The 25,618-nt window shown below is 35.0% G+C and overlaps 3 protein-coding genes across 4 annotated transcripts; 1 reads left to right on the top strand and 2 right to left on the bottom strand.

Annotated features, from left to right (window-relative positions):
* The first annotated feature begins 996 nt into the window (after nt 1-996).
* LOC7478822 (mannan endo-1,4-beta-mannosidase 4) lies at nt 997-3,576 on the top strand. The gene is made up of 5 exons (XM_002302659.4): nt 997-1,497; nt 1,592-1,786; nt 2,242-2,361; nt 2,678-2,874; nt 2,965-3,576. Exons 1-5 carry the CDS (start codon nt 1,150-1,152, stop codon nt 3,350-3,352), a joined length of 1,248 nt encoding a protein of 415 aa, XP_002302695.1. The 5' UTR covers nt 997-1,149; the 3' UTR covers nt 3,353-3,576.
* Nucleotides 3,577-4,728: 1,152 nt separating this feature from the next.
* LOC7478818 (uncharacterized) lies at nt 4,729-17,899 on the bottom strand. Of its 2 annotated transcripts, XM_002301423.4 has the most exons (19): nt 17,481-17,895; nt 17,011-17,142; nt 16,445-16,516; nt 15,926-15,996; nt 15,711-15,810; nt 15,517-15,615; nt 14,129-14,255; nt 12,150-12,283; nt 11,962-12,021; nt 11,614-11,849; nt 10,360-10,789; nt 9,222-9,545; nt 8,459-9,061; nt 8,141-8,314; nt 7,655-7,885; nt 7,282-7,565; nt 6,010-6,297; nt 5,558-5,680; nt 4,729-5,180 (listed from the first exon to the last, which is right to left on the bottom strand). In XM_002301423.4, exons 1-19 carry the CDS (start codon nt 17,637-17,639, stop codon nt 5,048-5,050), a joined length of 3,780 nt encoding a protein of 1,259 aa, XP_002301459.3. In that variant the 5' UTR covers nt 17,640-17,895; the 3' UTR covers nt 4,729-5,047. The 2 variants fall into 2 exon arrangements, with proteins under 2 accessions (XP_002301459.3, XP_024450826.2); XM_024595058.2 differs by lacking the exons at nt 4,729-5,180; nt 5,558-5,680; nt 6,010-6,297 and adding an exon at nt 6,309-6,922 and having other exon boundaries at nt 17,481-17,899.
* Nucleotides 17,900-20,818: 2,919 nt separating this feature from the next.
* On the bottom strand, nt 20,819-24,046 carry LOC7478817 (cathepsin B-like protease 2). The gene is made up of 10 exons (XM_052450317.1): nt 23,843-24,046; nt 23,225-23,278; nt 23,052-23,132; nt 22,657-22,865; nt 22,442-22,520; nt 22,239-22,364; nt 21,815-22,033; nt 21,395-21,508; nt 21,276-21,311; nt 20,819-21,185 (listed from the first exon to the last, which is right to left on the bottom strand). Exons 1-10 carry the CDS (start codon nt 23,912-23,914, stop codon nt 21,051-21,053), a joined length of 1,125 nt encoding a protein of 374 aa, XP_052306277.1. The 5' UTR covers nt 23,915-24,046; the 3' UTR covers nt 20,819-21,050.
* Between the last annotated feature and the right edge of the window lie 1,572 nt (nt 24,047-25,618).

Below are 25,618 nucleotides of genomic sequence, written 5' to 3'. Positions count from 1 at the left end.
AAAACATTAGATAAATGAGCGACATATAATTCTCGTTGAGATTTGTGAATAAAATGCTAGTAAACATAGTATTATGCATGCTCTAACATACCTGTAATGGCTTCACATCATCAGACTAAGATTCACAAATATTTACTATAGTCAAATCATAAGTTAAATTCACGAAAAGATGTTTTAGAGAGAGAGGGGATGCTAATCGATGCTTTTTAGAGAGAGGAGGGTTGGGGGAATGTTTATGTGAGGAAAAAGAAGAAAGGCTAGGTTTAAATTTCACGACACGGTGTAATTTAGAATTGTGATATGTTATATTACTATGATTCAGAATCTTGACATCCTAGAAATGTCATGTTTTTTTAATCACGACAAGTACAAATTGTATTGTCTCATTAATTTTTTTTTAAACAGTATTATCCAACCAATTCTTTTAATTAATAGTGTGTCCTCTTGCATTTGCAAGAAGCACACCACCATTAGGTTAGCATTAGGTTAGACGAGAGATACATTAGTATATTATATTATATGGATTATCACAGATGAATAATATAAACTTCCTACTACAAAAAAGCATATAATTAAACCTTTTTGGTCCTTTAATCTTTTTTCAATAGACAAAGAAAAGATTTAGGACCTATTAATCTTTTTGGTCCTTTTTTTTCCCGTAAAATCTAGAAAACTAATCTTTTATTGTTATTTCTTTCATTAATCAGAAACTAACTTCTATTTTCCCTCGGAAGGTCAATTCAATAATTCATTGTGAAAATATTTTTCGTAAGATATATTTATTTTCATTATATATGGTATAATTAAAGCATTTAACCTTGCACTTAATTAAATATTGTATCTTAATTAAAGGAATATTTTTCTTAAGGGGCATATATATGGTATTAAATTTCTTTTGTGGACTACGCGCGTGCATGCCTTGAATACCAATTTCAGTTTTCCTTGTAGAAAATAAAATAAAATAAATCATTCAGTTTCTTTACAGGCATGCTGCCATAGTGTCTTTAAAAACCCTTCGCAATCAGCCTACCAACCCGCAGCCCATCCCACGCACATTCCCCCCCTTTCTTTTTCTTTAGTGTGAAGAACATTTGACGCCAGGCCCTGCGTTTTCGAATCATCAGCATTCGTTTATTCGTGTTAAGCAAGATGAAGTGGTTGAACAGTTTCTTTTCAATGGCCCTTTTGGTTATCTTCCACCATGGACAATATTGTTGCCAGGCTGATCAATCTTCTCCAACTCATCACTGTGTTTTTGCTAAAACAAATGGAACCCAATTTGTAGTGAACAATAAGCCTCTTTACTTAAATGGCTTCAATGCATTTTGGATGATGTACATGTCATCTGATCCATCCACGAGGAGCAAAGTCACATCTGCATTCCAGCAAGCCTCCGAGTATGGCATGAATATTGCTAGAACTTGGGCTTTCAGCGATGGTGGAAATGATAAGCCCCTCCAGATTTCTCCAGGTATCTACAACGAGGACATGTTCAAGGTATACTTTTCCTCGTTTCTTGATTTCCCTACAATTAATTCTTCTCGAGCTGTCGCATGCCGAATATATATGTTCTTACTGTTCTTCTTTCCAGGGATTGGACTTCGTGGTATCAGAAGCTAGGAAATATGGGATTTATCTGATACTGAGCTTGGTGAATAACTTCAAAGATTATGGGGGCAGATCACAATATGTTGAGTGGGCAAGGGAACGTGATCAGCAGTTGAGTGATGACGACGGGTTCTATACAAACTCTGTTGTCAAAGAATACTACAAGAACCATGTCAAGGTAACTCATTCATCAGTACTGTACCCTCCTTTACATTAGCCATCATCTTTCCATGGACAAATCTTCTTAATTTGTTGTTTAATTCATTTACACAATTATTATCACTATTAGAATTATTAATTTATACACATCTAAAGCGTTTCTTTCAAAAGCGCATTTAATTTGATGTTAAAACATCTTCCATGTCTAATATTTACCTCTGTTAAAGGAAATGAATGTCTCTGAAGTGAGGGCATAATGTTTTCAATTACTGATAGCTAATTAAAAACAGTGGAAGATGATTAATGGATAGAATTAATGTGATTAAATTCTTGAAACAAGTTAACCAATAATGCCTTTTGACTTGGTAAAACCATCGCTAGCTTATAGTGTCAGAGTCACGGTTATCTTGGTTTTAGCAACTGTTGACCCTAGCTTTCAATCTCTCTTGCCGCTAAAAAACAGTACCTGTGCAGGCAGTGCTCACGAGGATCAACTCGATAACAGGAGTTGCATATAAAGACGATCCCACCATTTTTGCATGGGAATTGATAAACGAACCTCATTCAAATGACACTTCTGGAAAGCTAATTCAGGTATATATATATAATTTCTTTCATTTCTACTCTCAAGCTGATCACAGTATTAAGATCAAACAAATTATATCGAGAAAAAAACAAGCCCAACAAATGACAATCTCTCTTAGGATGAAAGAAATTCATGATTCAACAGTGTAATCATTCAAAACTAAGAATGAATGGAGCAATAGAAATGCTTGGAAGCTCACGCTATTTGCTTAATGTCACCATTGCTAATCTCCATTTGTTCCTATTTTGAGCTCTACGTGTGCGGTATGACTATATACTAAATGGGGATAACGATGCAGAGTCTCTGTTACGGTGATTATTGCAGGACTGGGTCAATGAAATGGCAGCACACGTTAAATCCATTGATAATTACCATCTTCTTGAAATAGGGCTAGAAGGGTTTTACGGTGACTCGAAGAAGGAATCCAATCCTGGCAGCTACCTTTTTGGCACTGACTTTATCTCCAACAACCAAATCCCGCACATAGATTTTGCCACCATTCATCTCTACCCTGAGCAATGGTAATCGCCTTCTCTATCATTTACTCAGTACTGTTCCTTCATCAAGAATTATAACTATTCTCGAGTCTTACTAGATTAATGCAATGGCAGGTTGCCAAACTCAAGCGAAGACGAGCAAGCTTCGTTTGTGGATAGATGGATCCAAGCCCATGTCCAAGACTCCAGTTCAGTGCTTGGAAAACCACTCATTATAGGAGAGTTTGGCAAGTCTTTAAAGCTTCCTGGAAATAGCCTGCAGAAAAGGGACACTTATTTTGTGAAAATCTACAGCGATATATACAATAGTGTCACAAGAGGAGGCCCATTTACTGGTGGGCTCTTCTGGCAACTCCTGGCTGAGGGAATGGAGAGCTGGGGTGACGGCTACGAGGTTGTCTTGGAGGAGTCTCCCTCAACTGCTAATATCATTGATCTACAGTCTCGCAAGTTACAGTCTCCCTCAACTGCTAATATCATTGATCTACAGTCTCTCACATAAATCTATTGCTTTTGGGACTGGAATTTACAATATTTTTGTCCACAGTACATTGTATAATAAATTCACTACCTCAGTTAGTTTTTTTTTTTTAACTAGTTTACAGGCTGCGTTAGTCAGATAAAAAAAAAAAGTTTGAACAAAAAAAATATATTTAGGTTGTAAGGATTGATTTAGCATTGTTGTTAAATTCATCCCAATAACTCAATTTTAAAATCTCTTAACTTGACTTTTTGTATAACTTGTATTTAAAATTAAATCTTGTGAAAGTTATCCCAACATGACCTAATTGACTTGGTAGGTTCAAAGTCAACCCAAGCATCAAGTAAAAAGCGTGGTTTAAATTTAAAAAGTTTAAGATGATTTTTTTTTTTTACGTATTGAGAAATTGATATATTGAAAAGTTATCCCGAGTCATGAACTTCACTAGGTTTGATAACTTTAATTTTTTAAACTATTTTTTACTTAATTATATAATAACATAAATATATACTTGTAAAACTGAGCACAAACCAAACGTTAAGATATTTATTTGAAACTGCAATAATCTCATTAAAAGCAAACCGAATAAAATTATAAAGTTCAATTTAAAATTAATTAAATATTGATTGATGAAATTAAAAAAAAAAACAATAAAAAACTCAATATAGGCCTCCCATTAAATTGAATTGAATGATAAATTTAAAAATAAAATAAATAAAGGACAAAACAGATTGAAAAAAAGGGAATTGAAGGGGAAAAAGAAAGAAAGAAAGGTTCATGTGATCTGTTTCACCGTACAGCTTTACCCCAATTGTTTTAATGTATAGTGCAGAATAATTCTTGTCACCGTTTCCATAACGGCCAGAATCATCGCATTAAAATCTTGCGAATTTGTTCTTTGAACAGAAATATCTCGAGGTTTTGAGCCGAGTGATCCGCCCATCTGAAATCACTCTCTTTTTTTAGAATGCATGCATGAAGTAAATTTCACAGCAGTAAATAACACATTTGAAAGGAATGCGTAAGGTAGTGTTTAAAGATTATCCATGTCCTTGCGCACTCTCCTACCAACAACCCTTTTTTAAAAGATATTGGTTTTCAGGTTATAATTATTTTTAAAATATTTTTATTTAAAAATATATTAAAATAATATATTTTTTTATTTTTTAAAAATTATTTTTAACATCAGGATATTAAAATAATCTAAAAACACTAAAAAAATATTAATTTAAAATAAAAAATAAAACAAAAAATTTTCAAATTTTTTTAAAAGCAGTAGAACAAATTCATGCTGTGATTAATTTTCGATATCCTTTCAATGACTTGAGTTATATTAATAAGATATCTATATCATCCAATCCAATACACAAGGCACACAATAGCAATGGAACTGAGAATAAAAAAAGAAGCACAGTTCTATTATATTATTTTCTATATTAAACCTGTTTACCTCCCATTTCCCCTCTCAATCAAATTTCAACAAGCCAAACCTGACAAGGGTCAAACATGAACAGATTTGTCATATAGAGGCCAAAGACCCACGCCTATGTATTGTTTGTTCATGAATCAGTTCTAAGACTCGTGTGTTCTTTTACTGTTCTCAGCAAGCTTGCAACGGAGAGGAACAACAAGGAGTAAGAGAAGGCTATTAGCAAAGAAACTACACATGGCTAGCTGTACAAAAATACATTTGCAGGGAATCTTAAATGCCTGGAATTATTTATCGATCCTGAGATTATTACATAGATTTCTTAGTTCAGGCCTTGAATCCATCCATGATGTGAATTTCGTTTCACTTGCTTTCGTGGAGTACAGGTATGATCTGAATGTGATCAGATTGAAGTACCTCCTGAAAAAAGTGCAGAAACAATTGGTCATAAAATGCCATACGCTCTATAGAATTGCTAGGAGGAGCCATGAAGCCACCCACTGCAGTGTTCATAAAAGAAAAATCGTAATAATAAAAAAATAAAAATAAAGACCATCTCTCTCTCTCGAGGGAAACAGCCTTTCCCATAGACAAGGGCAATTTCAATCCAACTTGGTCCAAGTTACCAAACCATAATGGAATATCATGCAAGTGCAAACCTTGTGGCTTTCTGTGTCAATTAATGCAAAGCAACAAGGACCAGGCAGATCAAGCATATCCACCAAAGGAAAAGGAGGGTTGCAACAATCTACTTAGCATACGTTCTAAGATTAAATTGCCAAGGTATATCAACTAACCTTAAAGCCTTAATGCCCATATCCAAGAGGCATGCACGTTGCTCATCGTCACTATCGGGAAACTTCCAAAGTTCCTTGATGTAATAATGAATATCATCACGCAAATGTCCTGCACCTGCACACCTTTTGAGAAAAAGAAGGTTGGTTTCAGCACGACAGATCAAATCATGGCAAAGGGGACCAACTAATCAGAAAACGTAGGAAACAACTAGAACAAAACATAACTTCACACAGCAAAATGACCCATAGTTGTAAGGATTTTTCATTCCAAATTGACAGGGATAGCAAGCCAATCAGTAACACATCGTCACCTTCTGCTTTTCCCGAAGTTATGGAGAATCTATCTTCCTTTTTTTAATAGAATTATGCCTCCACGACTATCATTTCATCATGCATTTAGTTATTGCCTTTGTTTTCATATGAAGAAGGAACTAAAATAAAAATGGACATACTTTTCAATAATAATGTCAACATCTGCTTTGCTCTGTGGACCATGAATGAGAACCCTTGTAAGACTAAGTATGTCACGGTAATCTCCCATCCTCAGTGCTTCTTCATCAGACAATTCAGAAGGTAAGTTTGCTTCAGACAAAGAAGATGAACGTCTGCTACTAACCAATGTTTGTGAAATCTTTGATGTCAACTTTGCTTCTGCATCAAGTTTAATACAAATAATTGCCATTGCATAGCCAACACCTCCAAACCCTGTGTGTGAAACAAAAAGGTAGCTCCCAGCACAGCTACAAACAAAATTTAGCTAGATTTATAAAATATCTCTGCAATCAAGTACAATTTTATAAAAAGGCTATATTTAGAATAATGCCAAAAGAATCTCCCAGATAATGCCGGCAATCCTTGTACAGAACATAAATTGTGGAAAGCCCAAGTGTCAAAACTCCAATTAACACTAAATATAATAGACATCTGCTTCCATAAACACCCAACTAAACTAAACCTCAGTACCAACCTATTTGTCATGGGCTACATAAATCAAAATCTGTTATAAGGAAATAAACTGTCGGGATGCTAAGAGTGTGTTTCCAACCAAGCACTTGCAAATAGTTTTGGAAAAGGAAGTTGCTTACTATTGTTTAACTCAAAAAGATAGTTGTCAAGAACTGCAGACTGCTTGAAGTTCTGATTTATCTAAATTCTTTGTAATACTCAGTAAAGTAACAAATGCTACTAATTGACAGCTGATTGCTTTCTTTCAGTATGACTTTGCCATCATTTAGAACGAACCAGATCCATCACAATCAATATCATAATGTCCAGAAACAAGGAATGGTCTCATATTTGACAAAATTGGGGGGGACAACTTACATTATTGCCAAAGATCAATAAATCAGTTACCATTTCCAAAGTCTGCAAAGTAATATGTTTTACTTTAGGCTTTCAGTAACCTTTGGACTAGAAATAACAAGAACAATTGGAGAAACAAAAAGGCACAATTATGAAGTGATATCCACCATGGATAAAAAAAAAAATTGTAACTTGGCAGCACTACTCTTTTTTGTTATTAAAACAGGTGCTTGAGAGAAATGTTTTTAAAAAAATGTCATTGGTGCTGCCAGAGAGACTTAAACAGCAGTCTGAACCCCAGAAAAAAATAACCATCTTCCAAGTTCCACTTAATACAGTTATCAAATACTTGATAGAAACATTGCAACCACATTTAAATGACAAATTGTGGTTAATAAGGAGCAGAGAATTTTGGTACTTACTCGTCTTTACAATACTGTATTGCATCAACATCAGAAGCTAGAGCCTCCCTCTCACTGGCTAATGGAATCCTCCTATATGTCATGTCATAACCCTCATCCTTTAGACCAGCATACACTTCAGCAGGTGTCTTCACATCATCTGCAGAGATGTTCTCCCAATATCCTATGATACAGGACTGATTTGTTGCTGGATCATATTCTTCACGATGTAAAAGCAATCGACCACCAGACCGTCTAATCTCAGATACTATATCTTCTTTTAGTCGAGCCTCCATGAGTTCTAACTGCATAAAAGTTGAAAGAAAGGAAGTTAGTAACGTACTTTGCTTAATAGATAGCTCTTTGAGGCAAAAGAAATTCAACAACGACGGACCACTGGACCAGTTATTCCAACATGCTTGAGCGTGTCAACAGGTTTATTTAGCTCCCTGGGGACAAATGGTGTGCCATTGATGTAAACAGCTGCTTCTTCTCTGAGATCAGTCACTATCACTTTCTGAGCCAGAGATCCTCCTATCTTGGGCTTGGCTTTCAAATATGCCAGCACCTCTTTGGCACCAGCAATCGTTGGAGTTGCCATGCTATACACAGGGTAGCCATCCACCTGATGCATAAGAAACATTAGGTTTCAAAAACAGGAATTTCCATCAGAATGTAAGGACCTCTCCCTTTGTATTCACACTTTCCACAGAAACTTGTTTGTCAGTGTGTACGAGTGTGGGTTTGTGTGTGTCTGTGGTCTGAATTAGCGAAAGGAAAATGCAAAATAAAACAAAATATATTTAAAAATAAAATAGGAGTGTCAAAAAGGATATTCCACCAAGGGTCCATCATCGATATAATCCAGATGTGGCCATACCTTGTAAACATTTGGTGCTCCATGAATTTGTATGTGGCTAGAAGTCCGCTGACCAGGAAAGAAATACATTTTGAGTATAGAACCTTTACCCAAAACCGAACCATTACGAACCCTGACAGTGGCCTCCATTACTGCATCTCCATGCTGAGATTCCTGTGGTGTTCTCAACCCCTCCTGCTTGTGATAATAATAATAATTAAAAAAAAAAACACAAATGCCGAGGTTACCATAATGATAAAGAGGAAATCCATAACATAGAGAAAAAATGCAGTCAAAAAGCCCTAGAGTTTCCGAGTCCAAAGGAATAAGAAAATATACCGGGACAGTGAAAAAACGGCCTGGCCTCAATCGAATGCTCCATTTTATTGCTTGGACTTCAGGTCTTTGATGCAACCAACTCTTAAATGTCATCCTTGATTCTCCTTGTCCGCAAAACCCATCAAATGCTTCACTTCCTAGATATGCTGCAAAGGCAATTAAACGGAAGTACCTCTCCAAGTATTCAGCACCACGGCTCAATGCCACTCTCCTGACTCTTGGCTCAACATGTTGTTGATTGACCACCTTCCTGTATTGCAGAACAGCTTGGCGTATGTTCTGCAGAGCAGAACATCTATCAATAATAGCATCTAAGGCCTCTCGGCATTCCATACCATTATCAAATAATCTTGTTATCTTCCACAGCAGCAGGATATCATCAATGCCAAAAGCACGACCTTGTTCCATATCAGTTTTTACACTGCCAATGTCGGAGGTGGTTGCAGCAGTGTCACCTCCAGTTTCTTCACCGCTTGAGCTTCCACTTTCCACCTCTTCATGGTTCATATCATCAGCTAAGACTCTAATTGGTCTCCCATAATCTATTCTAAGTTTCAGAAGGCAAGCAATTACAGTGCCAGTCGTAGTCCTTCCCCTTCCCATCTGTGTTTATTAAAGTGGCATTCAGGCAAAGGACATAAGAAAAAAAAAGAGTTAGCACAATTTAAAAATATAAAAAACAACAGGAAGCAGTTCCATAGAAATTAATGAAGAACATCCATTCACATGTCCAACAACAACGGTGCAAGAAAGAAATTTTAACCTGGCAATTGAAAACGAAAGCAGTATCCTTGGAAGCAGAAGCAATATTCATCGCCAATGTGTCAAAGTCAGAACTTTTAGGAGCTTTACCATCAGTGATTGGAACACGGGCATACTTAATGGGAAAACCATCAGTGTCTAAGCATTTAAACACCTCAAGTGGGGTCTTAATAGAATCAGAATTTACATGCTCCCAGGCATCAAAGATTTGACCATCATCCGTTTCATGAATGACCATTATAGCACCTCCATAGCGTTCAGCTTCTCGCAAGATATCTTCTTTCAGTCGAGCCTCCATCCTCTCCACTCTCTCACGACCAATTCCCTGAATGTGGTCATCATAATATCGACTTTATTAAACATGGGTCAAGAGAACCATGAAAAAAAAAATGAGCAAAGTTAACACAAAATGGAAAAAAGTTGGTCCACCTCAAAATGGAATATAGACCCGATTCTAGAAAATATATGCCAGGCACAGTATCTTATGCACCCATAATATGAACATAATTTAGTTAATTTTGAAACCCAAGCAGAAGTCATGAATTTTTAACAGTTTGTAAAAGCTTTTCCTCCATTATAAAAAGGAATGTATAGCAATTATCCAGAACTCCAACTAATGTTCCATCTTGACAAAATTCATGGGATTCCATCGGGGAGCCTCCCAGATGAGTGAGGCAAGATTATGTCTGCCTCAATGAATGAACTTTTGACATGTGTGTGCTATATCCATCAAGGAAAGAGAGCTAAGTAGCCAGTATTTACAAGGAAAATCTTTTTTAACAAGAGATCTAATAACAGACAATAAAAAATGACAAGGTTATATTGATCTTGGTTTCTATGAATAAGATATTGAAAGACATTCATACCAGGAAAAGACTATCAAGGTCATTATTGTTAATTCATCATGGGTCAAGTAGTCAACTAGCATCATTGCATGATCAACCCACTCCTTCTTTCAAACACGCTTGGAATGGTTTTTCTATTCAGATAAATTATATTTGTGCACTATGATGCTAATGATCCTGAAGACAGTTATTCGGTGGAATGAAAGTAGTAAAGGTCTACTATCTGCCACATGCACCTCCACTTCAATGAGGCTGATGAGTTGGTAATCTATGTGAAAGTAAAAGAATCCTTACCGTGTATTCCAGCATGTTTTTAAATGGTCTTTCAACCTCACGGAGCACAAATGGCTCTCCATTTATGTAGATAACAGGTTCTTCTCTCATATTATGCCAAAAAACTGGGCAACCACCTTTAGAGCTGCCAATCCTCTGAATGACAGAAAGAATACCATCAATTGTAGGATTTGCTACTCCATAAACTGGAAAACCAGGAACTTCTCTGAAATTAGGTGCACCATCCACTCTCTCTGGTAAACTAGGGTTTTGACAGCCAGGACAGTGGTCACTTTTTAAAACAGTCTGACTTCCAAGAACCTCCCCATTTCTCAAGGCTGCAACTACACCCATCTCATGAGGTCGGCCATCAGCAGATTCAGCAATCCTCATTGGAGATGGCTTAGGACTCGCATATCCAAGAGCACCCATTGGGTTTCTCCTGAGCAACCTGCAACAAGGATGGTTAAAGCAAAATAAGTTCCACATGATCTATGGTCTGCAGACATGTATTGATATATATGAGGTTGCATTCTAATTGGAAAAGAGTGGTTGACATAACTATACCAAAACCTGGACATGGAATGTAAAGCAAGTGCCTAAGTAATGGTGTTGAAATATATGTATGACCAGATTGAGTTTGCTTACTCGTAGATGAATCTATATACTGTTACAAATATAATAAGTAAACAAGTTTCCTGAAGAGGAGCTAAGAAAAATGATATCCTTCAGCAAAGGGTTCAGTCTCATAAGTGTCCATACAAGCACCGGATGACTTTGATTGTTATACATTTTTGTTTTCAAGTGTCCAACATAAGTATCTTTATTCAAGGTCTTTTAAAAATAATAGCCCATACTGCATGCTGAAAATAAACATTTTCTGTATACGTGGCCTTGTAATTGTGTGATTGGGACAACACTTTAATGTCCACAAAAAATATCAGTAGATGTTGTGCCAAGGTATGACAAAAACATAGTTCAAGATAAGTAACCAAGGCAAAATGATATCTCACAATAGGCTTATGGGGGAGAATATCACTGGAACACAATTTTCAGGCACATTAAACTTCCTAAGCTTACATATATAGAAACAACATATCATGGAGAAGAGATTGAAGCACCCAACAGTTTAACAAATTGGAAAGGCAACAGAATTGTCAGTACTCACGCATACAAATCACAACCTTCACTCTTTCAATTTGATATGTTAGAAACATAGAATACAAGTCTGATATTTCCATAAAACAAACCAAAACCAGCACCGCATATCTTTACCTACGAATAATGCTGTAAAGTTCTGGCCGGGCTCGCATCCAGTCTGCAAAACTGCTATGACCAAAAGAACTAGAACGGAGAGCATCCCTCTCAGAGTGTATATACACAGCAAAACATATGAGGGAGTAATATCTTTCCAAGTATTCCACAAAAAATGAAAGTGATGCCTCTCGCTTCATCTCATCAGATTGACGAAGAATACTATTGCGATAATTGGCAATTGCTTCACGTAAGTTCTGTAGTTCAAACACTTCATTTAGGTGAAATATAATGAAAAACAGAAGCAAAAATCCCATTCTTCTTACAAATCTATACCTTACCGGATCAGGATATATTATAGAGCCATACCTGCATGGAGGCACACTTGTCAATGACTTTATCAACTTGTTTTTTCCCTTCAACACCACCCTAATGCATGTCACTAATTAATTAAATTTCAAAAAATGTCAAGTGCTTCCAAGGACAATGAAAGCACTAACAAAATAAATAAATACCAAAAGAGAAGTAAAAAACCAACTAGAGCTATTATTAACAACCTCCAAAACCCGGATCAAACTTCTTATGACTGCATATTCTCCTCTGAGAAGTGCCTCCTCTGAGTTTGGCAAATTTTCATTGACATTCAAACCAAATTCAAAAATTCTCCCCACTGAATTTGTTCGCTGAATGCCTATTTTCACATGACATGATGACAAAGACAACATCAATAACTATCATGATTAAAACATTTAACCTCACACCTTTCAACAAAATCAATTACTATAAAAATTATAATTGAAATTCATTTTAAAAAGGAAAGTTTATCAACAAATCATTTGATGCAATCTGTTTATCTATCCAATCAGGGCTCGTATTTACTGGGTTCTCATCAACATATGCATGACCATTCTCTCATATTTCACACCAAAGCTGAAAATTCGCAAGGAATACCACATTCCAACCTGATCTTAGACTGGGTAGTACTTTAAATAGTAGATAACGGGTAACTTTAAAGCAACATCATATTTCCTGTATCATTTCAAGTTCTAGTCCACCATCCTAGATTGTCAATCAATTTCTTCTCTATGTTAGCACATTGCTATTGGCAGTTCCTAAGAAATCCCCTTACAGTCAGTAGATTTTAAAATTAGAGCATAAATGATATTCTTTAAAGAACAAAATTTAAAAAGTATCCTTATCTATGACTGCATGCATCTGTGGAAAGTGAAGAGATGGACTGAAAACCACACTCTCTCATATTGTGGTAAAGATAATTAATTACAGCAGTATAAGGTCAATTTGCTCCATCTAATAGGATTTCAAGTTTGAAGTATTTTAAGTAAAGGAGATCTCATATGGAGAATATGGAGATAGAATTTGCTGGAGATGACATATGAATGACAAATCAATCTGCTCTTCTATACACACAACAGCAACCAAGCCCTCAATCCCAAACTACTTGGGGTCATGGATCCTTATGCACCATTTATAGTGACCGTACACCAAATCCACCTCAAATCTGCTCCTCAATAAATGAAGGCTCAAATTTGCCATTGCTTTATAGTAGAACCTAGGAAGAGTATTCTCTAGCATGCCATTAGAATAATTTTAACAGCATTGGAGCAAGAAATCTTTTCAGTTTTTTTTCTTGAGGAACATTTGATAAATATTCATAATCAAGTACCTTCATGCCTTTATATATCTCTTTATTGACAAATCATAAATTTTTTAACTTATTTTAAAAAAAGAACTCAGAATTCAAGTTATCAAAGATTTAAAAATATTCACATTGAGGGAATTTTTAATTTTTAGCATAGAGAATCAACCACAATATATCAATTTTCAATAGTATGGGATGGAGAGAGCATATGCATTGTCCAAGTCTGTGGTTAGTTTGGGATTTGGAACTGTTGTAAACAGCAATGGATCTGTGCTATAAAGGCTCCTGCACATCCCAATCCTCCACATAAATGCAAGAGGCATTAACCAAACTAGGTCAGGTTTACAAGTTTTGATGAAACAGATTATGAGTGGGGAGCTCTGGCTAATGTATTTGAACAAGTTTCTCCATCTCCATATACACTTACACATCCTGGAACAAGTTTTTCCACCTACATACTTCAACCTGGTAAAAGAAGGATCTAAATTTGCTGACTTTTTAAATTGAGTTGATATGATACTAATGAAAAGGAAAACTGAAGTTAAGGAACCTTCAGCCTTTTTCCCAAAAATACAATCAAAACACAAATATAACAATGGATTGATCCTCCCTACACTGACCACCCTTACATGGAAGTACATGGAATAAAAGGAAAATCAGTGAAAACTATTCAATGAAAAGGAGCAAAAACAGCTAGAAAAAAAATGGAGAATGACCAATATAAAACTCATCTTATAACACTGAAATTCAACCAGACAACCAAGATCAAGAACTGAGGTAACATGCAAGATACAAATTAAATTATGTTGAAAAGAATGCTGACAGCTGGGATATTCAATAGATTGCAAGAGAAGTAGAAAAAAGAGAGCATGTTACCAGAGTCTCCAATCCGATTGAGGTATACCAAAGTTGTTATAACCATCCCAGTTGTAGTCCTTCCACGCCCCATTTGACAGTTAAATATTATATCTGTATTCAAGTCCGTCTGATAAATTCTATCAACCTGAAACAAAGAAAGCAGGCAAATGTCTTTTAGAAAAACTGAATACTGATCATACTTAAACAAACATCTGAAATAAATTTTTTGCAGAGTTGGATTTCCATGGTTCATGGTTGGAACAACAACATGCATCATTGCATTTAAACATAAAAAGGAATTTGGCAGCATATTGTTTGTAAAAAATATTCTCTCGTTTGTCTTCAAAAATTGATATTTTGAAGACACAAGGTATTCTGAAATTCCACTGCTCTGACTATGATATCTTCTTTCACGTACTCATTCAAGGTTGAGGATGCCAGATAAATTTGTCAGTAGGCATGGAGCTATGGTACAGCAGTTCATTTCCAAATTGGAATCCAGTTTCTGATAGATCCTGGTTCAGTTTAAGGCTTCAGGATAGGTAGAATTGCCATCAAGAGAAAATCTAATGTTCAAGGAGACAACAAATTGTAGGCTAGCACAAGTAGTTAAGACTTGGACTAGGTTATGGACTGGACATGGATTCAAGTCTTCACTTGGATATTTTTTGAAATTTTAACACGCATGGACAATCATGAGTAGAGCCTCTTCCTAAAAATAAACAACACGGGCCCATGTCATGTCAAGAGCTGGCATGACCGAGCACAGCCTGTCCTAAGCAATGGCCCAAAGGAACTCAAAATACCCCACTAGTAAATATATGGAAAAAGAGAAGAGGAAGAGAAAGACAGTAGAGCATATCCAAATGGATTGTTATTTTCTGAAAGATATGGTGGCAAGGAAATAATTGCAATGTCCATTTCAATCAAACAGCCAACTGTACCATGTGATCCCAAATGCAGAAGTCGTTTTTAGCATACCTAACATGTTGGGTATCTGATATCTTTGCTCCTGTATGACTATAGTTCTGAAGTACTATCATTTATTAGAAGGTAACAAAGTTTTTCATATGTTTGCGGACATAAAATACAACCTTCCACATACAAATAACAACTGAACAGTCCTTAACAGTCACTTTAGATTAAGGCAACAAAAGGTTGAGTTCGAAATTTTCATTTCCAAGTTATGCACTTGAATTCAACAAGGTCATAGAAACGTTGCCTAAGTTACAAGTAATCTACATGTGCATTTGATAAAAATAAGAAGTGAAGCAAAATTCCTCTGTAAACAAATAATTGATAGTTGAATTGACAAGGAATCTAACGAAACAATTATACGTGTAGTTGATTTAAAAAAAAAAAAAAGATTAGTAGGTTCTAAATAAGATCTCAAAGATGAAACTCACTAAGATATCAAAATCCTGCTCCTCTGGTGATTTTTCATCTGTTATAGGAACTCGTTCATAATCATACAGATGTCCTTCTACTTGCAAATCCTCGTACACCTTCACAATGGAATCAAGTTGCAACAATCAGTTAGAAAATCAGTAGATTAATTGTGTTAGTTATTCCACAAGCAGAATAAGTTCCATGATTATGCCTCTACTGGTGTCTTCACAGAATCACATGAGACTGGTTCCCATTGGTCCACCATCTGACCATCTGGCAGTTCATCAGTAACATGTATCTTATTTCCATATCTGTAAATGAAATACGCAACTATAGATATTATAGTTCAGACCAATAGTCACCAAAGGTAAAAATGAAGTATCATTAGAAACCAATGATAACACAGCATTCAGCCACAGTAAATACCTTGCAGCTTCCATCAGGATATCCTCTTTCAACCGAGCTTCCATTTCTTCAACCCTGGACCTGTTTATTCCCTGTTTGAGCACAGAAGGTCACTATCAAGTTTATACAACAAATATAAAGTAGTACTTGTTTGCATGACTGCTGTTGTCAACCATGTGAATTTACACACATACAGGTTAGTATGCAAAGGCTATGAACTGCTTGAGAGAACATATTATCTGCACTAAACATCCTCATTCACAGAAAATCAAACATGAATGAGAGATTCTGTAAACCACGTTGAATTAAATCAAACGATCCTGAATGTTAGAGAGGGAATTTGTTTTAACTGAGAAAATCCTCGCATTTACATCACCAAGGAAACCATTGTAGTTTTAAAGCTACAAGAGAGCACAAAAATTCAACAATACAATACGGAGATTTTAGAAGGTAAACATGAGATACAAGCATGGTAAGACAAGATATATCAGATTAAGGTAAAAGCAAGTTGAAAAAAAAAATCCTTTACAAGTAGCATACCGTATATTCAAGATTGGAGAAAGGCCTCTCCACATCACGCAAGACAAAGGGACGTCCGTTAATGTACACCAACTGTTTCAATGAAAAAAACAGAAAAAACAATGTGACAACTGAAACATGTGGATCAAGGATGTCTGGGGTTGCGGTGCAACATTTGTTTGATGATTTTTTTAAAATTATTTTTGTTTAAAATTAATTTTTTTATATATATTTTTAAATTACTAGTGATGATGTTAAAAATAATTTTTTTAAAAAAATATTATTTTAATATATTTTTTTAAAAAAATTACTTAATAAAAAAAAAAAATTAAGTGCACTCACAAGCACCCCAGTATAAGGTAAAAGGCCTAGAAACATCCGACAGTTATTGACATAAAGTTTGACATGATTTTAATCATTATGTTGCTTCTGCTAGCATTTTCAGCACTGATTATCCATTTTAATTAATAAAAAAATAAGCAATAAGCAATAATCATAGTCCATTGCATTAATTAAGCACAGCAGAAAGAACGACAAGGAGAAAAAAAACAGGGGGGTTGCCGGTGCATATTGGCAAATAGCTTTACCGGTTCTTCACGAAGGTTAAACCATAAAACTTGTGCTTGCTTCCCATCTTTCCGACCTCTTATGTGCTTAATAACATTACGACATCCTTCTATTGTTGGAATCGCAACACCGTGAACAGGTAACGATTCCGCCTATCAAAGCAACCACAAATAAGTCAAAAATCATGATGATGATGATAATTATTAATGACAAATTCATTAATTTAAGAGAGTATAATCAATCAAATACAGTGATCAATGCCTTTTGGTTTACAGGATCGGCAGACAAACGAGGCTCTTAAAATATGGCCATGCTTAACTTTCTAATTCTATAAGCAAGCAAGCTGTTAACGCAAAGCCCGGGGGAGGGGGGGTGCTTATATGAGAAAAGAGAAGGATATATGCATCTGAATCGGGGAATTTCAAATGTTTTAATCAAAATAGAAAGGGAAAGCGAGATTAGTGGTAAGAAGAAAGTGGAGAAAGAGAACCTGACGGTAATTGGGAGCGCCGTCGATTTGAGGAGTTAAGCGCTTATTTTGACAGCCAGGGAAATGGTCGCTCTTAAGAATGGTCTTCTTTCCCAGCACTGATCCACCTCTAAGTTTCATCACCTTCTCTGGTTCTTTTTGTACCACCGCCATCGACATGTCTCCTTTTTCCTTTCTATTAATCTTTTATTCTACGCTGTCATCGCTACTCTCCTCAGCTCTCTCTCTGTACTGCAAGCTAGTAAATAATTTGAAAATGCCAAACCCGTCCAAAATGCCCGCACCACGCAACAATATTGTAGTGCCAGGCAAGGCAGCCGAATATAACAAGAGAAGAGAAGAACAGAATTCGTTGTAGAGAGAGAGAGAGAGAGAAGATAGGCTTTGAAAAGAGAAAGGGAAGTAGAAGGGGAGGTCTTGCGAGATATAAAGAGATAGAGATATAGATCGTTTAAATAAAATATTTAATACAGAAATTTATTATTATTATTATTATTATTATTATTGGTAGTAGTAGTAAGAGCAAGTAACCAAGGCAACAACGACAACAAACTCAGTTACTCAGGTGGTGTCATTTATGATATGATACGCCACGAATGAATTTGATTTCTTGAGTTAGTGGTTGATTTTAATATTATTATTTTTTATGTAATTCATTAAAAATAGTATTTTTTTATTTTAAAAATTAACTTTTTATATCATCAAATCAAAATAATTTAAAAATAACAAAAGAAATTAATTCAAAACAAAAAAAATAATTTAGTGAAAAGTAAAGCATGACCATAAGGGGTTGCGGTGTAACCAATGTTTTATGATTTTAAAAAAATATACATATATACATATAATTAATTAATTTTGTTATGTTTTTAGATTATATATCAAAAATAATTTTAAAAAATAAAAAATATTATTTTAAAATGCACAGCTGTACGCAAATACAAAACGGCACCTTGTTCTTTTTTTCGTGCTGTGTGGTCTGGTGGGGTAGAGTGAGCGAATGAAAAACTGCTCTTCCAAAAGGGGCGACGCCCTGAGGTCAGGTCTAGATTTTCATCCTCTACAGAACGTGAAAGGCGTGTGTTATTTTGATACTTCGAGATCTCTTTTCTGCTATCTGATTTGCTAGAGAGAGAGAGGGAAAGGGTAGGTAATTTTAGGATATTGTTTTCATTGGCTGGCGGGATGCCAAACCGCCAATCACAAGTCGCCACGTAACGCTCATATTGATTTAGGATGAGCCTGTGCCCCCTTGGAATTCTTGTTAATCTATGTCTACTGTGTGTCCTGTTGTATGGATGGAACGGACTTTATAAATAAAGAATGCTTTCTGAAAATGATATGAGAATTCAGATGTGAGGAAAGTGACAATATATCATCAGTTATAATCCCATGGCCCTTCTCGGCAATACTGGGATTTTATTCTTATTTTTTTATGGGAAAGAAAAGGGAAGGATTAAGGATTTTCTAGGAAGAACAAGCAAAGCTCCTTTGCCACGCCTAACAAGCAACTTTCATTGCTTGCATAAATTAATTGAAACATAAGAAAGCATATTGATGAGTCATCATTTTTTATTATAGATTTTTATAAATAAAAATTATTTTAAAAATAAATTAGACCTGGAAGAAATATCAGACCTACAAACTTAGGTATGGTAATCAATCAAGTCTAAGATAGTGTGAATTTGGTAAACATGTCAGACCTAAAGAATTTAAACTTGACAATTAGTTAAGCTCAAGATGACACGAGTATGACAATCATGTCAGACCCAAAACATTTGGCTTGGCAGTCAGCCAAACTTAAAATAGCAGGGGTCTAGTAACCATACAAAATCCAAAGCAATTGAGCTTGAGAGTTGGTCATGCATAAGGTAATATGACTCTAACAGACATGTCAAACCCGAAAACATCTGGATTCTACTATTACTAAGTTCCCATATTATATGTCTGACCTTAGACTATTCTCTAAAATAAAAAAATTGAAGGTATGACAAACTGTCATGCTTCTCTATCTAGAATAATCATTCATATTGATGCAATGATTTTCTTATGCTCATAGGTGTATGCAAGGTCTTTTAATAGACATATCAACTATACTTACTATCTCATTAATGATATGTAAGGGATATTTTTTTTTCTATTAATGTCGTCGAAAACAAAGGGTTTTCCAGTCTTTTTCTTTTCTAAAAATAACAAGATTCAAGGAGTATAAATACCCCCTTAACCATCTAGGTAGGGTTCAAAACTTTTATTTCTTACGATAAATTCATAGATTTCAGAACTTAAAATTCAAGAACAAACAAAATATTTTAAATATTTTTTGTTTTAAATTAAATTTTTTATATTTTTGGATTGTATTAATATGCTGATATCAAAAATAAATTTTTTTATACAAAAATTATTACCAATAATAATTCTTTAGCATTTTAAAAAATAACTGCTAGCTTAATATGAAAGCTTACTTACCATGCGCTGTTGCATTATCTTCTGAATGGTAATTTTGCTCTATCTTCGACCACCTTTTATTTTATGAAATAATATTAATAACAATTATTACTAGTGATAATTCTTAATCTTAAATTATCATTTGGTTGACATGATGAAGTGTAAAAACTATAATCAACTTTTGTAAATGTGGATGATACACGGCTGACGGCTCACAACAAGAAACGTGCAGAAAAACAAAAGTGATATGATTTGCAAAAGGCGCACTCGGACCATGATCGAGATGGTACTAGTCATCCTGGACAACTACACCGTTGAATGATTCGATGTCTTTACCTTCATTACCTTCATTATATAATCGATGCTATAAAGACATATGCTATCCATCAGAATCTCCTCTTCTTTCTCAGTCCTTGCTGCGTTCCACACCGACTCCGCGACCGCATTCTGATCACATGGAAAACGTTATGCCATTCGCTACAGTTAACAGCAGCATAACAATGAAGACATGGCAAGCTAGATTTTCATTCCAGACAAATAAAAACCAGAGCAATCTTCATTCCAGACACGGGAATGAAGTGCAACAACAACCAGTGTCATTCCCTTGAACAGCAATGCATCTTGCCATAGAGGAGCTTGTACGAAATAGATTCAACTTTCTAAATCATAACTGCTGTTGTTATAGCAGCACAGCTAAGTAGGCATTTTGCTGCTGATGAAAATATAATTCTTTCTCAAGCATTTTCATATGCTATATACCAACATAAACAGGGTCATCCCATCCTCTAAGGTAGATCACGAACCTCCTTGAGTTTTCATTATTAACATATAGAAGCGGATTACCCAATAAACCTGGAAATGTCTAGCGGCGGATGATGGAAGCAGAAGATGGGATGTGATACACGACAAGAAGGTGAATCTTATGTTATCAGTAAATATCAAATGATACAATATCTACGTACTGTTTGATTCTCACACAGATAGCAAATTTCAACTAAGATAACAGTTTACATGGATGCATGTACCTGGTTTCGTCCCATGCATACAGCGAAAGCCCATTTCTAATCACAAGAATCCAATATTGATACATAAATTACAGCACTTCAAGATATAATAATTAGTCTGGTATCATGCCGAAGCATCCTCACGAGCATCTACACTCACAACCTCTCTAACAAGATTCCTGGTTGAGGGCAAACCAGCAACCACATCTCCTTCAATACCACACTCATTTGTTCCCCTTCTAATCTTGAAGTAACCATCCTGTCATTTAAAAAAAATTGTGCTTCAGCATTCAAGAAGAAACATTTTGTGTTCAGTTTATTTAACGTGAGAGTTTTGACAGGAACTTACATCACCCCAGCCTCTATTCCACTGGTTGGCAAGAAGCTGCAAAAGGAGAGCAATTATATAGTCATGGAAAACTAATGGCTATAAAATCTGGGGAAAAAGAGATAAGCAGTCTAACATACCCAATAAGCTTCCCCATCTTCAGAAGTTCCCCAACCAATAAGCTTAACAGCATGGCCTCCCATCATGCCACCTGTTATGTGCTTGTAGACTCCCGATTTATAATGAGCAAAATCCTGTAAAATGGTGAGCAGTCTATTACACAATCAAATAAGACACAGTTCCTATGTTTTCTGTCCTACTGCAATTGCACATAACCAATTTGTAATTATAGGCAACTTGTGTCTTGCATATATGATTAGTAATAGTAAAAGTAGAGAAGGAGTTCCGTATTTTAAGCAACCAAACATATCATACCCTCAGAGGTTGTTCCTCCACACAAAGAAATAGTTCATAGTTTCTTCAGAGTAATAAGTTATTCTCAACCACGTCAAAAGTTAAGCGAATGCAAGTAAAAAATAATGAAACAGGCACATTTTCACCTCATAAACAGTGAAGGCCACCTCAACTGGCCCATTCTTATAAATTTCTGCCATGATACTGTCGGGATCAGAATCAATTCTGTACGGCTTGACACCATAGTGCTTTGACTTCTTCCAGAGCTGGTTCTTATTGACACACTTCCGCGCGCACTTTGGCGTGGGATATCCAGGCTCACAACCAGGGTGAGAACAGCCAATATCATCAAAGTATGGATCACACTGCCAGATGAAAAAAGTGTTCACCATTGCAATGAGTATATCAGCCATGGTCAGAAGCCATCAGACTAAAGCAATAACATTTTGTAAGACATAAGGTACGGTATATTAGGTATGGCCACAGAGTGAAAACCCTTAATTTTCTATTCTGCAATCATCATTGTTGAAAAAATCTGACTTGTTAATGGGCAATGACATAAACTAGTACCTCCTCCGTAACAACACCATGGTGGACAAAGTATCTCCATGCAGAAATTGGATACCCCCCATTACAACCACTTCCACACAAAAAGCCACAGCATGCTAAGAGATCATTGACTGACAGAGAGATGTTCTGCAATAAAACACTATAATATTTATGATGGACAATATGAAAAAAGTCAACTTCAATCACAAAACTCGGTTACATACCATGCCATAATGGATACAAAATCGATCAGATAGCGATTCAACAGCACCAAATGCCCAGCAGGATCCACAATGACCCTGGTTTATCAAAGTCCAAACATGATGAAAACCAGTACGAATTATTTATATGATTTGATTAAAAGATAAATAGCAACATAAAGTTACCTGATCTTCAATTTGGAAATTGGTCCGCCATTTACCATATAAAATAAAGAAGAATCAGCACCATGAAGACAACCATGAAAATTAGAAAGCAAGAAAGCAAATGACCTAGAATTTTTCCAATGGTACTGCACTGTGGCCAAGCTGTTCTGGCATCGAATTCTTCTGGCAATCTCAAGGATTTCGGATGACTTATTACAGGAATTCCCCTCAGCTCCTCTTTTGGTGTTGGTTTGACTCCAAGAAGATACTTGAATTGGGCAACCTATGCATAAAAGATGAAATATTAGCAATAAAAAAGAAAAGCACCTATATCCAATTAAAAAGAAATATTAGCAATTTTTCCAATATGTAAATTAAAAAAAAAAGAAAAAGAAAGGGAAAGGGAAGTCTTAGAACTATATCAATCAATTATATATATAAAAAAATGTCCTGTCAGTTAAATACTCACAGTGTAATTGGAAAAATGATGGTTCATGGTAGCTTTCCATCCAGCTTTGGGATTTCCATTGACTTTTTTAAGTATTGAATCCTGCATTGTCAGAGCAAAACCAAAAGGAGAGAAAGTGAGAAACATTCAGCACAAAAGGACTTCATATAAGACCAGCTAAAGAAAAGAAGTACCTGAAGAATCCTGGAGTTCAGCTTGAGATCGGAGACTGGTTCCACTGCAATAACCTGTAGACAGTCGCATTGCTTAACCAATCCAACTCTAACATAGTAACTTCCGAAATTCAACACATAAAGACGGGACATCCAACAACGGGAACAGAATACATTAATATCCAGAAAAAAAAATAGTTCGCAGATTCCAATAAAATAAAAAGCCCCAAGAATATAATCAAAATTGTTCAGTAAGCAAAATGTCATGATGAAGTTGTATTTCTTTATTAAAAAAAAATCAATCAATTTTAGAAATCGTCTCATCCATCCTCATAATCTTCAGAGATTGAGGTTTGTTTCTCTGCAGGTGAAGATGGTGCGATTTGACATCACAATTTCTGCTTCTTCTTCTTTTTTCTACCTAATTGTTATGAGATACGGTCATTTGTTGTTGTTTCTATGTAATCGAGAAACACAAATTAAGCTTGATCGTGTCTATCGGGCTCTCTAACAAGTGTAAAATCCGATATCCACCAAGATTGGAAATATAATTTTGTACAAAGATGAATATTAAAACTGAAAAGAAGATGATCGGGTTTCCCATAATTATTTTTATTTTGAGAAAAAAGAAGTTTGTACCTGAGACTGAAAGGTAAAGATGGCACCGATGAGAAGCAACAGCAGAGTGGAAAAGCAGAGACTAGTTTCCATTTGCTCGTCTTCCTCTGTCGTGTCTGGCGAAGGAAGGAGAAGATAGAAATATCCGTCAGTTGTTCGGTGCCGAATAAAGATGGACCATGCGTCCTTGACCCTTCTTATTGGATTTGGGACGCCAGCACAGATTGGTTGAAAAGCCCAAAACCTAACGTGCACTTATATTATCCTCTTAAAAACACTTAAAAAATTAATTTTAAAATAATTAATTTTTGTCTAATAGTGTTTGGACCGTTGTATTACCCTTAACTTATTTAGAATGCGGTGCAAACCATATTTTTTTAAATTTAAAAAAAAAATTGTTAAATTTTTTTTATGTTTTTAGATTATTGTGATGTGTTGATATAAAAAATAATTTTTAAAAAATAAAAAAATATATTATTTTAATGTATTTCTAAGTAAAAAATATTTTAAATCATAACCACTACTATAATCTCAAACGAATCCTAAAAGATCATGGGTTCAATAGTTTTAATTGAGCTACATGAATGAATACCTTCAATTAAGAAAAATTAAATAGGGAATAAAAAAATTTAGTTGCAAAATTTAATATTTTCTTTTTTGAAAAAGAAAAGGATGAAAAGATTTTTATTTTTTTATTTAATTTTGGTTATCAATTTTCATTTATTTATTTCTAGATTAATATCTATGCACATGACACCATCTAAATCATTGATCTCTTGAAATAAACTATGTTAGTAGGCATTTTGCACTGTAAGTGACGTGTTTGAATGGAGAGACAATGCACGACCGACCAAAATTGAAGTTTATGGACTAATATGACAAGATTTTCAAATCTTAGGTGGCCAAGGCGAAGAATCTAAGATCTATTAGTTAGTGATGTTTGTATGGTCCCTCTATTTTCAATTTTATCTTAGTTTGGTCATTGTATTATTTTGAGAAAATTACATCAAGTCTTCTATAGTTTGACCCTTTTTTTGTTTTACTTTCTATATTTTAAAAAGTTACATTTTATAATTTATATTCTAAACTCTAAAAACTTTATTACACTTTCAAAAAATAATTTTTTGGCATGTGCTATTTTGCCAAAAAAATTAGCCAAGCATCGTACTATAAAAAAATTCCTCACAAACTATATTGATCATGATAAAATCCATTCAATTGTTTGACAATCATATTAGATTTTACTCTAACAAGCATAATTTTTAATTCAACCGTTCGATCAAACTAAAATTTCATCAGAAGTTTTCAGAAGTCTTGCTTTATATTGGATTAAAATTGCAGATTAATCGAAGTTTGGAAAGACGTCGCGATATAGGCCAGAAGTTGTTGTATGACTTTCGATATTTGTTTTTGTATGATTTGTGGACTTCTTATTTAGAAATAACTCTTTTTCTACAAGGACAATATACATGGCAACAATTGGAATTGTTTTGGCAAAGGTTTCAATGTCAGCATGTTTGCTTTTTATTTTGTGAATTTTCTCATTGATAAGGTTTCATTATCATTCAAGGACATTAGAGGCGGTTTTGGACTTATATTTTCTAATACACAGCTTTACACTGACAAACATAATTTCTGACCTAGCCGTTGGATTGAACTGAAAGTTTTTTAGATGATTCTAAAGGCCTTATTTTATATACGATTAATTCCATAGTGATCGAATTTCATGAAGGTCTTGTGATAAAGTCCAGAAGCTGTTATGCGGGAATTGTATTAGTTTCCTAGTTGATTTAAGAT

This window comes from Populus trichocarpa, chromosome 2 (assembly GCF_000002775.5).
Source record: "Populus trichocarpa isolate Nisqually-1 chromosome 2, P.trichocarpa_v4.1, whole genome shotgun sequence".
In the NCBI taxonomy this organism is placed as follows: Eukaryota; Viridiplantae; Streptophyta; class Magnoliopsida; order Malpighiales; family Salicaceae; genus Populus; species Populus trichocarpa.
Note: the sequence above shows the minus strand (reverse complement) of the source record. Positions and strands in the feature narration are given on the sequence as shown.